The following is a 16253-nucleotide window of genomic DNA, read 5'->3' on the forward strand; positions in this document are numbered from 1 at the left end:
GTTGGCTGAGATATGCCAGGTTAAAGGACTGGTGCATGCCAACCTGACTAAAGCAGAAATTACTGCAGCCTTGATCACAGCTGCATTACAGACCAGAAACCAGGAGGACATGCAGGCTGGCCTCGGAGATGTACAACTCTCAGAAAATGGACAGTTCAACCTTTCCACATAGGACTTAAAAATCCATCTGGAGTTAAAGAGACTTGAACTGGAGGCCAAATGTTTGGAAATAGAATCAGCAGAGACTGCAGCAGGAGAAACACATGAAATTAGTAGCAGCAGAGAGACTGAGATATCTGGAAGCTGAAGAGAATGAGAGGCAGAGCTAATATGAAAAGGAGATGCTGACTCTTTGCCAGGGTCATGGAGGTAATAGGGAAGGGAGTAACTGAACCCCAAAAGCAACAAAGGTCAGTAAATTTCTTCTACAATTTACAGAAGGTGATAATTTTGACAGTTTTATTCATATGTTTGAAAGGGTATGTAAACATTATAATGTTGACCAAAGGCTATGGGTATGGTTCCTGACCCATGTACTCCATGGTAAAGCTGTAACTGCTATTTCTAAGTTCAAGAAAAACAATTGAGATGAGATGAAACCTGGCTTCTTTCATAAACCAAAAGACTTTTAATTCAAAGAACACATAAGCACTTTGGCAGCATCAAACGCTGCTTCTTCAGATGTATATTTGTTTTTCTTGGATTTTAGTATGTTTTGTGGTTTGTGAGACATTTATTCAGCAAATACGGGTCTTTATTTTTACTTTTACGTTTGCTTTTTCTAAATTGTCTGATACTGACTGCTTAAATTATAATACTTTTAAAATGTATCTATTAGAATGTTTTAAGTTACCACCTGAAGCTTAAAGGAAAAAGTTTCCTGACCATAGATGTAAGGCAGATGAAAGTGTGCATGAATATATTGCTGAGTTAAGCACTTATTTACATAGATGGGTGAGTGGGTGTCAGGTCACCACATCTGAAGGGCTGGCAGACTTTTTGGTGAGGGAACAAGCCCTTAGCACTTTGCCTGAGAACATGAGAATCTGGTTATCAGATAGGGAATATAACATCACAGATGAGTTGGGGAAAAATGGGGACCTATACCTAGCAAGCAGGGCATCACTGCATAGGAAAGGGATACCCAATGCTGCTCATGGGTGTAAGTGAACCCATGATGGGCAGCCTAGACAGCCCCAACAGAGTCCACCAGTAGCAGGGGAAGCCACTAGTCCAGGTACATCGCCAGGACCAAGGGTTAAATGTCTTAAATGCAACCAGTGGGGCCATATAGCATATAGATGTCCATGGAGGGAAGGTGGGGAACAAAAGGTGGGAGAGCCAGAAAGTGGGAATGACAGAATGCCAGCAGTAAGTTGTCTGGAGACAAAAAAAGGTACCAGACTACCACAAGAGGTTATATCCTGTCTTAATAAATGGTAAACAGGCCACTACTAAGAGAGAGACAGCCTCTGACCTAACCATTGTGAAGCCTGTAGTGGTCAAAGAGGAGCACTACTTGCTTGGGCAGTCTACTCCAGTCAGAGGTTTAGGAGGAACCCCATTCTATATACCCTTGGCTAGGGTTCACCTTGACTGGGAGGGTGGAAAAAGAAGCAAGCAAGTCAGTGTGTTTGAAGATATCCCTGCAGATGTACTAATAGGGAATGATTTTGATAATGTAGTACCATGTATGCAAGCAGTGACATGCAGACAAGCTTGGAGATAAGCATGTGGGTCTGGTAGCCTTGGGGGGGGGGGTCCCAGACAGACCATAGACTTGAATCCAGAACTGGTGTGGTGGTTACTTCAGAGAGGGAGCTACTGTGTAGCAGTGGGACTGAAGGTTGAGCCACAGCTGCTTGTGGGTGCTGATGTTCCCTTGGACAGAGTGACTGCAAAGGCAGAGATGAGTAGTAGTAGTATCCAGGCTTACAGTGAGGCACCACTGTCAGAGAATACCAGACTTCCTGTGGAAGGGGAGCTAGGAAGGGTTACAAAGAGAGAGTTGAGACAGGGTCAGCTGTCAGCCCCTACGTTATTACAAGGCCTGAGGGAGGTAGCCAGTGAGGCAACTGATTGTCAAGGAAAAGGGGAATCTGTATACTGGGACAAAGGGTTACTGCATAGAGTGGACCCCTGAGGGAGGGGTAGAGGATGAGAGAATATAACAGTTGGTAGTGCCCAGAGCCTAGCATCTGCCACTTTTAGCCATAGGTTCATAGATTCATAGACAGGCACTAGGCTATTAGCCCTAGGGCCTATATAAGTCTAGCCAAAAAGGTACTCTGGCTTTTGCTACCCAAGAAAATTATTTTTCTGTGCCCCTGTCAAGCAGAGCCACAGAAGTGATCCCCGGGGTGAATTTCCTATTTCCCATCCAGTCAAGATTTGTCTTGAAGAGTGCTAATGAGGAGCTCTGTTTGACATAGATAGGTAGTCTGTTCCAGAGTATGGGAAGTCTCTGGGACAGGAATCTATCCCTCCAGCATGTTCTGTTTATTGTGGTGACAAGGTTTAGGTCCCTAGAGCGTGTAGCTTGGAGGGATTGGGATTTCTTTAAGTGGAGCATGTCCAACAGCTCTGGGTTTGACATAGCTTTGTATGGTAGGCAGAGATCGCCTCTGAGTAGGCGATATGCGACGGAGTAAAGCTGGAGTTTTTTGAGACGGTCTGCATAGGGCATCTGTTTGAGGCCAGTAATCCTCTTTGTGAGGTATTTCTGTGGCATTTCCATAGCCCATGATATTCCCTTTGCAGGATATATGGGCATAAAGCATACAAAGAGACATATTATGCAGAACCTTTATAGGCCTGGGATTTCCAGGGATGTAAGATGGTACCACAGGATTTTTGAGCAGTGCCAAAAAGTAGCCAAGGCAGGAGACAAGGTGAAGGCTCCTTTGATGCCTTTGCCTGTGATTGAAGAGCATTTCAGAAGGTAGCCATGGATATTGTGGGGCCTCTGACTACCCCAAGTTCCACAGGGAAAAGGTATATCCTAGTGGTAGTAGATTTTGCTACCAGATACCCTGGGGTGGTGGCTCTGTCCTCCATTTAGGCAGAAAAGGTGGCAAATGCTTTGTTAGAGACTTTCAGCAGGGTAGGTTTCCCAAAAGACATATTGATTGACAGAGGTACCAATTTCATATCAGACCTACTGGCTTGTCTGTGGAAGCACTGTGGGGTGAAGCACCTAAAGACCACTCCTTACCATCCCCAGACTAATGGTCTGGTTGAGAGGTTAAACTGTACACTAAAGACCATGCTATTTGCAGACCATTTTAAGAGGGAGTGGGATAAATATTTGCCCATCTGTTTTTTTTTTTTTTTTTTTTTTTTTTGCTTACAGAGAGGTTCCCAAGGAATTCACAGGTTTTTTTTCACCCTTTGTGTTACTGTATGGGCATAGTTTGAGGGAACCTCTAGATTTGAATCGTGATGAGTGGGACTTTATGACCACGTAATAAAAGGATTTTATCTCTCAGTTTCAGTGCAGCAACAAACACAATGTCTACAACTAGAAATTTTCTGTATTGTCTTGGAAGTGTTTCTTGTTTTATGACTTCCAGGATCTGCCTTAGATCTAAGAAAAGTACTTGTTTATGTATTTTCACAGGTAGATGCTAAATGCTACCAGCTGCATCGGGGGGGGGGGTCACCTGGAACAGAGTCATGACAAGACGTGATGTCATTCTGCAAGCTAGCCCAGCAGTAATATTTGGGATATTAATTTAAGAACTATGAGAGAGAGAGAGAGAGAGACTGAGCATTTTATATTTTGTCTTTGACCTGACAGCACCAACTGGAACACCCATTCACCACATCTGCCTTGTTGCTGTGTTAGTAAATCAACTATAGTATAGTAATTTCTAGATATAGTCAGGAATATAGTGAAATATAGTTCAGACGTTTTCTCTATTTATTTGAGGGTGTCCTGCAATGTTGTTTTAAATATTTCCTGTGATTTTGGACTCTGATGTAACTGTGAGTGTTTTCTTGTTCTTTTAGTATTTATTATTAAATATATTTAAACCTTTCATTGTGGCTGATATTTGTGAGACACATTTAAGTTCTGAGAGCACTTGCCTATTTATTTAGTGACACTGTGGGCCACCACTCCTAATAGCCTTGCTCTTGGTCAAACTACCATTTGTATTGATAGTAACATTACACAGTAAGATTGGACATCCTTTGTTAAGGGCCTTAAATTAGCTGATAAGGACATGGCTGGTGGCAGTGATAACTTCCTTATAGTCTGGGCAGAAGGGGGCATAGCTACTAAACCTGTGCCAGCCTTTCACAGGGGTGAATGAGTTGTCCTTTAATCAGTCTGTTCATTTACCACTTTTTTTTCCTTTCTCCTCAAAATGCAAGTGAGAAAGTGCTGCACACATTGGATGTGCATAGACAACTCAGATTTTATTTGGCTACTACTAGGAAATCTGGTCAGCTGTTTGTTTCCTTTTATTTTAGGTCCTTAGAATTAGCTGTATCCAAGCAAGCTTTTTCTTTTTGGATCTCAAAAGCTATTTCTTTTGGTATTACTTTCATGGTAAAAGCTTTTATTAATCCATTGAAGGCTGATTCTACTAGATCTGTGGCTCCTTCTGGTGCTTTTTTCAAGGGTTAACTCTATTCTTGAGGCAATACTCCTGTGCATACATTTACCATGCACTACAAGTTGGATGGAATCTACAGAGCTAGAGCTGTTTTTGCTTGGGCCATCCTTCATGGCTTTCTAGAGGGCTGTGCTGGTCTTTCCTCCTCCAAAGTTTCTTCCTGAGCTTTGGCACTCTCCCTAATGTAATGAATACTGCAACAGTGAAATGGGAGGACATAGTGCAGTTCTGTAAATTCTTACCATAATAGTAGATGTCCTCCTCTTCACTGTTGCAGTATTCACTCCTTCCTACCTCCCCCTGATCCATTGATGTTAAGTTGTCTATCTCGCCTTCATTCTTGCTGGATGGGTTCGGAGCCGACCTCGGCTCCGACTCGGCCACTCTAAAAGCTCGAGAGTTGGTTCCACCGGCTCGAGGCTCCCCTTATATCCCACAATGCTAGGCGTGAGTTACCCCAGATCTCGTTTGCCGCTACAGCGATCGAGGTGTTGGTTTTTCTACCGGCTTGTTGGTAAGTGTATTTCTGTAAAGTTAGAATACTTAAACCCCTATATTTTTAAGTTTAAATACTTTTCCCTTAGTTTAGTGGATTTCTACTCCTGTTTTTCGGAAAATCCCATTTTTTTCCCACAAGAACTTTAAAGTTCTCTCTCGGGCCTTCTGGCCTTTCCCCATTCCCTAGTGGTGTGTGTGTGTTGCTCTTAATTAAAACTTTTAGTTAATTGTTTTATTTTTGAGTTTTAAAATAAGATTAGTGTAATCAGTGTGTCTGACTGAGTGTGTGTGGTTACACTTTCTTGTCTAGGATGTCTAAAGACACAAAGGTCTCAGGCTTCAAGAAGTGTGATGCGTGCTGTCAGAAAATGTCTCTGACAGACGGTCACACTTCTTGTGTCTACTGCCTGGGGCCTTTGCACCTGCAGGACTCCTGTGCTGTATGCCACGGCTTCAGCCCCAGGGTCCTGCAGGAAAGAAAGAACAAGTTGATCCTGAAGGGTCTACTTAAGCCTGAGGATTCCCTTTCTGTCTCTGGGAAGCCCTCCAAGGCTTCTAGGTCCTCGGCTCCAGCTACTGAGCCGAGACCTAAAGCTACAAAACCTATGTCTGCCATCGGCTCGCTGGAGCCGATGAGTCTACAGCTTCTGTGGTTCCCTCGGCTCCGGCTGGAGCCGAGGTAGTAGATTCCCTGTCGGCTCCGACCAGACCTTGAGCCGACATCTAGGAAGAGATCTAGGTCACCATCCCTTGGCTCCGTTCATTCGGCTCCAGCATCTCCTCTGCTGTCTGAACGGAGCCATAAATCTCACTCCTCTAGGTCATCGAGGCTGTCGGATCATGACCTTCAGAGGGTAGTGAGTCGACTTCTTAAGTCCGAGGCACTGGCCCAAATGCTTCAGAGCCCGACTCATCAGTCGATGCCTGCCCCTGTCCATCAATATGTTCCTCCTCCGACTCCGTTGAGCTCGGGCCGGGCGTTGGAACCGAGACTGTGGTAGCGTCAGAGCCGATACAGATGTCTTCGGCTCCGTCGTCGGCTCGATTTCTTCGTTCGAAGAATCTCGGCGCCGAACTTCCCTCGTCGGCTCCGAGGGGGTGAGTGGCATCGGACCCTTGTCCGACCCCGCTCTTCCTCTCGGAGCTTCGGCGCTGGTGAGTTCGGCTCCATCGGCCTCGGAGCCATCACTGTCGGTGCCGAGGGAGGTTCTCAGCTTCTCGGAGCGGGGACCTCTGGCTTTGCCTGACGGGTGCGTTCGAGGTCATGCGGAGTGTTAGAGACTGGCTCTACTCCACAGTCGGCTCCGTCCGCCCCTCCCTCACGGTGCCTCAGGTCAAGTCGACTCACTCCCTCATCCCGGACCGCAGAGAGCCAGCTCCTCAGGAACCCCTGTGGGATTTCATCCTCTTCCGAGGCCTCTCCTGATTTGGCAGAAGAGCCCCTCGGAAGAGGAAGTGTAAGAGGAAACACATTGACTCACCTGAGTCCATCACATCTGACACAGATTTAGATGATTCCGAGGGTTCCCCGTTCCCCTTCTGAAGATGTCTCTTTGCAGACATTCTCGAAATCCTCAAACAGAGGGAAATTGGCCAGCCCTCAACCCTTCGGAGGATGAATCTGTGTACCTTGAGGCGTTTGGCTCTCGCCCTTCCACCTCCTGGGTGTCTCCCCTTTGACCCCTCATGCAGGTGGTAGCTAAAAAGGCATGGACGGCTCCTGATTCAGTGGACCCCACTCCCAGGAGACCCTCAAAATTCATAACGGCACCAGCAGACAAACAGTTCTTGACAAAAGGAGTCTCTGTGGATGCTATGGTGGTAGCTGCTGCCACTACGAAGGAACTAGCTGATCCTTCAGTACCTGTCCATCCACCTAACAAGGAATCTAGGTCCATGGACAGGTGCGGAAGCGGATGTTCTCGTCAGCGACATTTGCTATGCGTTCGCTGAACTACCTGTGCCATTTTACTCGTCTTCAAAGGGACTTGATTAAAGAAGCGAGTGACATGTTGAAGGACCCTACAGCTGCGGGTTTTCAAGATAAGATGAACACTCAGCTGGCTACCCTTAACTCCATAGCCAACTCCTCCATGCGCCTCCTTTCTTATGCGGCTGATGGAGCGAGTAGGGCCGCAGGGACGGGTGTAGCCTTACGTAGGCATGCCTGGATGCAGCTATGCAATTTTGCGGACCCCTTCAAGACGTCTTTCACTAATTCCCCGTTTGATGGATCATCTCTCTTTGGTCCTCAAGTGAAAGAAACCTTGACTAGGTGCGAGACTGATGGCAAGACTCTTTCTGCCGTCGGAGTCCGTTTTTCTACTCCTTCTAGGCCTTACCCCAAAGGCCAGAAAAGTGGGAAAATGTGGTTCCGTAAACAATCTCAAGGGACTTCGCCTGATGCACAAAGTCGTTTCCCCGCCAGAGGCAGAGGCGGGAATAACAATGGTAGACGTCACCCTCGAGGCAGGGGGGCTCCGCAGAACCAGGGCAATCGAGAAGCCTTCTCTGATAAGCCCTTTCAGCATCCCTGAGGTGTTGCCCGACTGCCCACCTTCGGAGGCAGTCGGGGGAAGATTGTCATTGTACCCAGAAGCCTGGCTATCCCTGACTCAAGACAAATGGGTACAGTCCGTCATTTCGAAGGCTATTCTATCCCTTTCTTCGCATTCGAACCAATCAAAAAATCCCTTCCAGATGTTCCACCCGCTCAAAGGGATCTAGCGGTTTTGGAAATTTCAAAGCTGCTTGCAAAAAGAGCAGTTCAACCAGTTCCAGCAGACCAGCAAGGATCCGGAATCTACTCAAGGTTCTTTTTAGTTCCAAAGAAAACAGGGGACTGGAGACCAATTTTGGATCTCAGTATCTTGAACAGATCAGTCAAGAAAACAAGATTTCGGATGGTCACGCTGCAGTCCATCCTTCCCCTATTGGGAAAAGGAAACTGGATGTGCTCTATAGACCTTCAGGATGCGTACTATCACATAAAAATGAACAGACACTCCAGAAGATTCCTCCGCTTCAGGCTGGGAACCAGTCATTTTCAATTCAGGGCCCTGCCCTTTGGTCTCACCACTGCCCCCCGGGTGTTTATCAAATGCATGGCAGTGGTAGCTTCTCACCTGAGACGACAAGGATTCCAGGTGTTTCCATATTTGGACGACTGGCTCCTCACAGCTCCCACCAAGCATCTCCTTCTGATGGCCAGGGATTACACCTTTCGCATTTGTCAAAAGTTAGGCATTTCAATAAATTGCGAAAAGTCTGTTTTGTCGCCTTGTCGTACTATTACCTTCATAGGCGCAAATCTAGACACAGTAGACATGTCTGCGAGACTAACAGATCAGAGAATAACAGACATACACAAACTGGTCTCACTCCTTTTCAACAACAACAGAATCAAAGCCAGGTTAGTGCTGAAAGTGTTGGGAATTATGGCGGCCATACCTCTGCTTCCATTAGCCAGATTCCACATGCGAATCCTTCAATGGATGCTCTTTACACAATGGTCATACCAGCAACTTCCAATGTCCCACACCATTATGATCACGCAGGCGCAGAAATCATCTCATGTGGTGGATGTCTTCCCCTCAGCTCTTGTTGGGAAGACCCTTTGTTCCACCCCCTCCAGTTGCTACTCTGACAACGGACGCCTCCCTGATCGGGTGGGGGGGGCATTATCAGGGCAGGATGGTCCAGGGCACATGGCAACCAAACGAATGCCACTTGCACATAAATGTTCTGGAGATGAGAGCAGTGCTTTTAGCGTTGCAAGCCCTTCAAGACTCTCTTCCCTTGGGAACGATTGCAATCCAGACAGACAATATGTCTGTAGTGTGGTACATCAACAAACAAGGCGGAACCAGGTCCTACCCTGTGTCGAGAAGCACTCAGATTGTGGCAATGGACGATTTCTTCTCAGCGGTTTCTGATAGCAACGCACATCCCCAGGAAGTCCAATCAAATCGCGGACAAGTTGAGCAGAGCTATCCTCATGCCTCACGAGTGGTCTCTGAAAGACTCTGTTGTGAGAGAAATTTTCCTCAAGTGGGGTCAGCCTTGCTGCGATCTTTTTGCTACTCCCCAAAACAGCAAGTGCAGAGATTATTTCACTCTATTCCCTTTACCAGGCCAACCCAGCAGAGGCGCTCTAGTCCAAGTTTGGCCCGGGACTTCTGTATGCATTTCCTCCCTTCCCACTAATCTCTCAAGTGATACAGAAAGCTATCGCTCAGAAGGCCTCATTGATCCTCATTGCTCCTTACTGGCCTCGACAGGTGTGGTTCCCCTTTCTACATCAATTTCTATTGAGCGACCTTGGCATCTGGACCTAGTTCCAGATCTTTTGATCCATCAGTCGGGTCAGTTACATCGCTCCCTCTCCTCTGAACCTCACTGCTTGGTTCCTCCAGTTCCAACCTTAGCCAGGCTGCCTCAATTATCTCACTCCGTTCGAGATATTTTGATAGCTTCCCATAAATCTTCCACTCGGAAGATTTATTTGAGTAAGTGGAAACGCTTCACATATTGGGCTCAAGGAAGGGACATAGATCCCTTCACTGCTTCCATCCAAATAGTCCTTGATTTTCTAGCTGAACTCTTCCATGCAGGTTCATCTCCTCTACTCTTAAAGTTCAATTGGCAGCTATTTCTAACTTTCATGTGGGTATTTCTGAGTCTGCCTTAATGTCCCACAAGCTTTGCAAAGCCTTTTTGAAAGGAGTTTTTCTTCTCAGACCTCCTATAAGAAATCCTCCTTCTCCTTGGGACCTAAATTTAGTTCTTACTTCTTTGATTCTTCCCCCTTTCGAACCTGCAGCCTCCTGTTCTTTAAAATTGCTATCATGGAAGACTCTCTTTCTGGTAGCTATTACTTCAGCTAGAAGAGTTTCAGAACTTCAAGCACTCAGCTGTCGACCTCCTTATCTATTGTTTCATAAGGACAGGGTATCCTTACGAACGAACCCGTCCTTTTTGCCTAAGGTAGTCTCGACGTCAAATCTAAATCAAAGCATTGACCTCCCTGTCTTTTTTCCAGAATATTCCAATAGGTCTGAACAAAAATTACACTGGCTAGATGTTCATCGTCAGTTGAGGTACTATTTGGATAGAACAAAACAATTCAGAAAATCTGACCAGCTGTTTGTCTCCTATGCAGAAGGCAGAAAGGGACTTTCAGTTTCAAAGGTATCATTATCTAGATGGCTAACATCTCTGATTTCCCTTGTATATGAAATTAGACACCAAAAGCTGCCTAATAAACCTAAGGCCCATTCCACCAGAGCTTTGGCTACTTCTATAGCCTTCCAAGACAGACTGCCTATTGACACCATTTGTGCAGCGGCTACTTGGGCTACTCCTCACACTTTCATTTCTCATTATAAGTTGGATTTAGCTTCTAGGCATAGAGCTAACTTTGGTTCCACTGTTCTCAGGAGTCTGTTCCGTTAGGCCACCCGGGACAAGGTGCTAGGACGGTCCCATCCAGCAAGAATGAAGGCGAGATAGACAACTTAACATATAGAAGTTATGTACTTACCATAACGTTCCATGTTAGTTGTCTTCTTCTCTTCTTCTTCTCCCACCCTCCTGCCCCTGGCCTGGACAGACCTAGAGGAGTTGTGATTGTGACCTCTCTTTCTACCACCTCTTTTATTAGGCATATGCTGTTGTGCATATTTCCTGGATGAGGATATAGGTCACCCTTCTTTCTCCCTGGTTAGAGGTGGACTTATTTATAGTTATTCTCATACTATTATAAGCTGGGGTTAGCTTACAAACGAGATCTGAGGTAACTCACGCCTAGCATTGTGGGATATAAGGGGAGCCTCGAGCCGGTGGAACCAACTCTCGAGCTTTTACAGTGGCCGAGTCGGAGCCGAGGTCGGCTCCAAACCCATCCAGCAAGAAGAAGGCGAGAAGAAGACAACTAACATGGAACGTTATGGTAAGAACATAACTTCTATTTCTTCTGGATGTACTGCTTACCTCTTTTATCCTTGGACTGGTGTTCCTACTGGGGCTGTCAGTTCTGAGGATAGTAAATCTGGACTTTGCCTTTATGCCCTATGCTATGCAAGGAGCACATGTGTGACATATGGTGTACCTTAAAGTAACCTAAGGCTTTGGTTTACTGGGTGGATGTCAGGCTGCCCTTGGCAGGGGATCCCTAATGTAACAAATACTGCAACAGTAAAGAAAAGGATATCTACCGTTATGGTAAGATTTTACACAACTGCACTATATTGCTACATTCCAGGTAAACTCCATAGGGATTTTTCCCAGTCAAAGAGTTGCTTGGGAGGTAAAGTGAAAAAGTGAGGAATTGGGAACATGTATTTTGAGAATGTACAGATCTGACTGAGTTTAAAAACTCCCTGCAGACTGCTCTGATACAAATGTTGGAGGAACAAGTAGCAGCGAATAAGGATTTTTTTTAAACTGGAGATTGGGATTGGAAAACACAAGGCATAGTAAGGTTTTAACAGTTAAGAAGAGCAATCACAAGAAAACAGAAGTCAGAAAAATAAAATATGAACAACTGAATATTATAAAATAAGTTAAGTAATTCAAAGCCAAATATTTGTGAGATGGGTTAAAGTAAATTGCACTGAAATAAATGGCATTTATGGAAACCAGTGCACATGCTGATGTTCGAGAGGAATAGTGTAAGATAGTTTGCTAGAATTCAGTAAATAAGAATCTACAAAGTGTTTATGAAAAAAAGTGATGCTGTAAAGTGTACATATTATGTATGAAGGTTTTAACCAAAATGCCAACCACATTTTATTTTATATGCATGTATATTGCAAAGTAAAGTATAATGTTTAAATAAAACTGTGATATTTAAAAAAAATTGTCTTGAAAAACAACTCTAGTATTGGCACTTAATTCATTTAGAGGGTTGTCAAGGTCATTGGCATTTTTTCACTCTGCAGTGTCTTTCATAACAGAGATGTTTGTCTACCAATCCTCTTTTTTTGTCTAGAGTCATATCTGACATTGCAGTGAAACAGAAAAATTGCTGGCACTCTTTTATCCTCTTCCTTAGAATTCTGAATAATAGATTTTGCACTTTATGAATCCCCTGAGAACCACTTTGTGTCTTCATCTACAGAAATAAAGGGGTTCCTATCAGTTCATCGAAACTTCAGCAATTCGAACACCATATCTTCGAACTGTGAAGTTTAAAAACTGATTATCAGGAAGTCGCGGAACACCAAATTCTGGGAAAGAATTTGGTGGGCCGTTTCTGTGGCTTCGCGATTTTCAGCACTGTGGTGGAAAGTTACGGGTCGGGTTCAGGTAAGTGTGTGATTGTGCGGACGTTAGGGTTAGGGCATGGGTTAGGTGAGTTAGGGTTAGGGTTCGGGTGAGGTGAGTATGCAGTAGTGACAAACTTTAGGGTTAGGATGGGATAGGTGAGTTAGGGTTAGGGCGCAGGTGAGGTGGGTGTGCGATAGTGACAGACTTTAGGGTTAGGGCGGGATAGGTGAGCTAGAGTTAGTGCGCGGGTCAGGTGAGTGTGTGATAGTGACAAACCTTAGGGTTAGGGTTTGAGTTAAGGTAAGTGGATAGATAGCATATGCACAGTTTAATGTAAGGTTAGATGTAGGATTTTAAGTGTATGTGTGTGGATTGCTGTTTTTTTGGTGTGCTTGTGTTCTCTGTGTGTTTCTTGGAACAGCGATTTTTTTCCCTGGGAAAAAAATTGCTGTTCTAAACCTTTGATGGTTTTGCACTTCGAGTTTAGAAGTTCGAACATATGGTGTTCGAACTTCTGCCGTTTCGTCGAAGTGATATAGACCCGAAATAAAGATATCATTTACTTGTCTTCCATACCTTAACAACTCAGTGGTTATTGTTGGAAAACAGACTGTACAGGTAGAAGCCAAGTCCAGAAATAGCTATTAAAAATTTGCTGTGCATCCTTAGCTGAAGTTGCAAAGTTATACATGGTGATAATATGGCATGTATTCCATATATGCAGTACATGGTTTATACTGCACATATTCTGTATTTTGCATATTCCAGAGAGAGTGGCATCTTCTCTACCTACCACTAGACGCTGAGAGTGCTACTTGAAATTGATCTCTTGGCCAGGGATGGGCAAATAAATTATATTTCTGTCATACTGAAAAATAACTTTGGTTCATTATAGTTTGTGTCATCTTATTTCTTAAGAATTAATTGCCTTCCCTTCCTGTAGCTTGGTGCACAGACAGTGAATGATGCCCCAGCAAGACAGTGGGCTTTACAAAAAGCCATCACACACAATTTGAGACAGCAGAGGTGATGGGGTAATTCTGTAATGTACTGTACAGGAGTGGCTAGTATACAGTAGATTAGAAAATTCGACCTACTCTTACAAGGCACAGCATTGTTTTTTTAGTCCTTTCCTAATGACTTGGGACACTTATTAACATATGTTACAGAATAAAGGATGAAAGTTTGTTTCAGTACATTCCCTGTGTTATACTATGTTCCCTTTTACTGACCACAATTTTAAGCACTGAAATGGTTCCAGCAACAAACAAATGCTAAAGCAGCACTATAAGCATGTTGTGCAGTGTATTTTAACTTCCAGCATAATCTGCACACTTCAATCAAAACCACCTCTGTTTTAGAATAATCAAAATATACTAATGTAACTATTACTTTTAATTTGTATGGTTAACTAGTTTGTTTATTTATCTTTATATTGATCACAAACCTACTGTTTTTTGAAGAGAATGCTATGGACGGTTTATAATTTAACACTATCAGGTTATGGCCAAATAAATTACTCAAGCACTTCCCTTTTCCCTGATGTCTGCTGATTTAAGGGCCAGCTTCCACAGGAAAGCTACTGAAATATTAAGTATAAGGTGGTATGTATTTCTGAACATCTCTTATAAATGTATATGTCGAAATATGTAGGAATATGTAACTGAAACTGATCTAGGAAGCATGGGTTTGCTATTGTACAGCAATGAATGCAACTTATATACATTTGACTTGATTAACCCCTTCAGTTCATTACACTTACTGTTAAGTAGGATGTTACATTTTCTTAGTTCAGTTTTACGGTGTTCATTTCCCAGCATAAGAATGCAAGAAATAGATGGTATGTACTCATAGCTTGGATACTGTACTCTTTAGTAACATCAAGATAAATTTCAAGTTGTTCCTGAAGTGTGGGTAGTAGTTATAACTATGAATTTCAAACTGTTTTCTAGGTTGGTCATCTTCATGCTGCCTGTGCAAAGGATATCACCATCTCATTCAAGTCAGACAGCCCTCTTCTTTTTGATAACAATACAATAAAATGTAAAATTTGTAAAATCAGTTTTCAGCAACCCATTGACCAGATTAAAGACTGGGATGACCGCCTGCGTACTGTCAAATGGGTCGATTGTGAGAAATCTCAGACAACACCACGGCCAGCAAAGAAAAAGGTATGTTTTCTAAATGTCGTACTGGCAGCTTCTTTGGCTTTAACAGTTCCTTCACTATGTACTTGTTCTGTGTCAAAATTAAACTTATTGAAACATTAATTGTCATTTTGTTGATAAACAGGCAGGATAAGGATCTCCTTTGAAAGTCTGGTGAGTAAGCTTGAAAAATGATACCCTGCTATAGTTTTGGTTAATGTATGGTTTATTCATTTGCTTATCTCATTTTATTGACATTTAGTTCTACTGTTATCTTTTAAGAGAAGACATTAAGGAGAATAGTGCCAATAAACTGTGATGCAGTACACTACAGTAATAATGGTACAGGTTTCATAAGTATGTTCATCCTTCGGATAAGATAAGCTGAGGTCCCTTCTGCATGAGCTGGTGGTAGCTTAGGTAGATGTACAAGATCCCACAGCATCTATTGAAAAGAGTAGGGGGTCCTTTACTTATATACAATAAAGAAGTCTTATTTATAAATATTTACAAATGTACAAATATATAGATATGCAAATATATTTACACATATTCATAATTTTCCCTGCAATCATGCTAAATTTTCAGCCCTATTAGAGCCCTACTCCTTTTTCCATCACCACCATCTGATTTTACTTAATTTATTCAAAAAGAGTAGGGGACATTCACTGTTGCCACAGACAGATTTCCACTAGTAGTATAAATTACTACTATTAAACTGACAAAAGTAGTCTGCCCCTCAGGTAGCATAAGTGACCACATACCAACCTATGCCATTAGAACTCACCATAACCTAGATAAACATATATCTATAATCAACTATGAAATACAACAAATTTCAGCAACAATATTTTCAGTGAAAAACTAAAACAATATAACTGGAATGCACTTAGAACACTGCGACTAGATACTGATGTAGAACAGTTTAATAACATATTCTTATAGACTTTCAATAATCTAGCACCGGTATATAATAAAAGAGTAATGTCCAACCCCGTACCATGGCTGACAAAAGAAACAAAAAAATCATGATAACAATGGATAAAGCCTGGAAAAACTGGTATAAAAATAAACCTCAAAATGCCTTCCATCAATTTAAACATCATAGAAACCTTGCAAAACTCCATGTCAAACAGGATAAGCAAACATAGTATACAAACCTACAAGACCAACAAAAATACCCCAAAACCTTTTTGGTCATCACTAAATGAACTTCTGCACCCTGGCAAGACCACCACTCCCTCTCCAAAAACAGACAATATTTCACACAATCAGTATTATCTTTCTTAGATACTAATATGTATATGCCCCCCTCTCTCTATCCCTGTCCAATCAAAACCACCCACAGCTCTTCACTTTTAGTCAAGTACCTACCTCACTCATTAGGAAGTTGCTCCTTAAACTAAAAACTGCTTCTCTAGCTGTATACTAACTATCAGACTACCTAAACATGGCCGCAGAAGTCATATCCTTTCCTGTGTCCATACTAATTTATAGATCCATAACAGAAATATACGTCCCATCACTGTGGAAAAAGTCCTATATCATACCACTGCACAAAAGTGGCACAACTACAGGAGTTTAATAACTGCAGACCAATAGCAATCCCCCCCCCAAAAAAAAAATATTAGAGAAATGCATCCATATGTAGCTGATGCAATACCTAACCTCAAATGACCTGCTGTTAGAAACACAACAATGGCTTTAGGCTCCAGCG

General features: G+C 43.2%; 1 protein-coding gene across 1 annotated transcript in view; it reads left to right on the forward strand.

Annotated features, from left to right (window-relative positions):
* HYDIN (HYDIN axonemal central pair apparatus protein) overlaps positions 1-16253 on the forward strand; it is a 6673197-nt gene that overhangs the window by 5375416 nt on the left and 1281528 nt on the right. The window contains exon 65 of the mRNA XM_044079523.1: positions 14342-14560. Within this exon, the coding sequence (XP_043935458.1) occupies positions 14342-14560 (219 nt within the window). The remainder of the gene's footprint in view (positions 1-14341; positions 14561-16253) is intronic.

The sequence above is a fragment of the Protopterus annectens genome, chromosome 8.part0 (assembly GCF_019279795.1).
Source record: "Protopterus annectens isolate FY-2018-M chromosome 8.part0, PAN1.0, whole genome shotgun sequence".
NCBI lineage: Eukaryota > Metazoa > Chordata > Ceratodontiformes > Protopteridae > Protopterus > Protopterus annectens.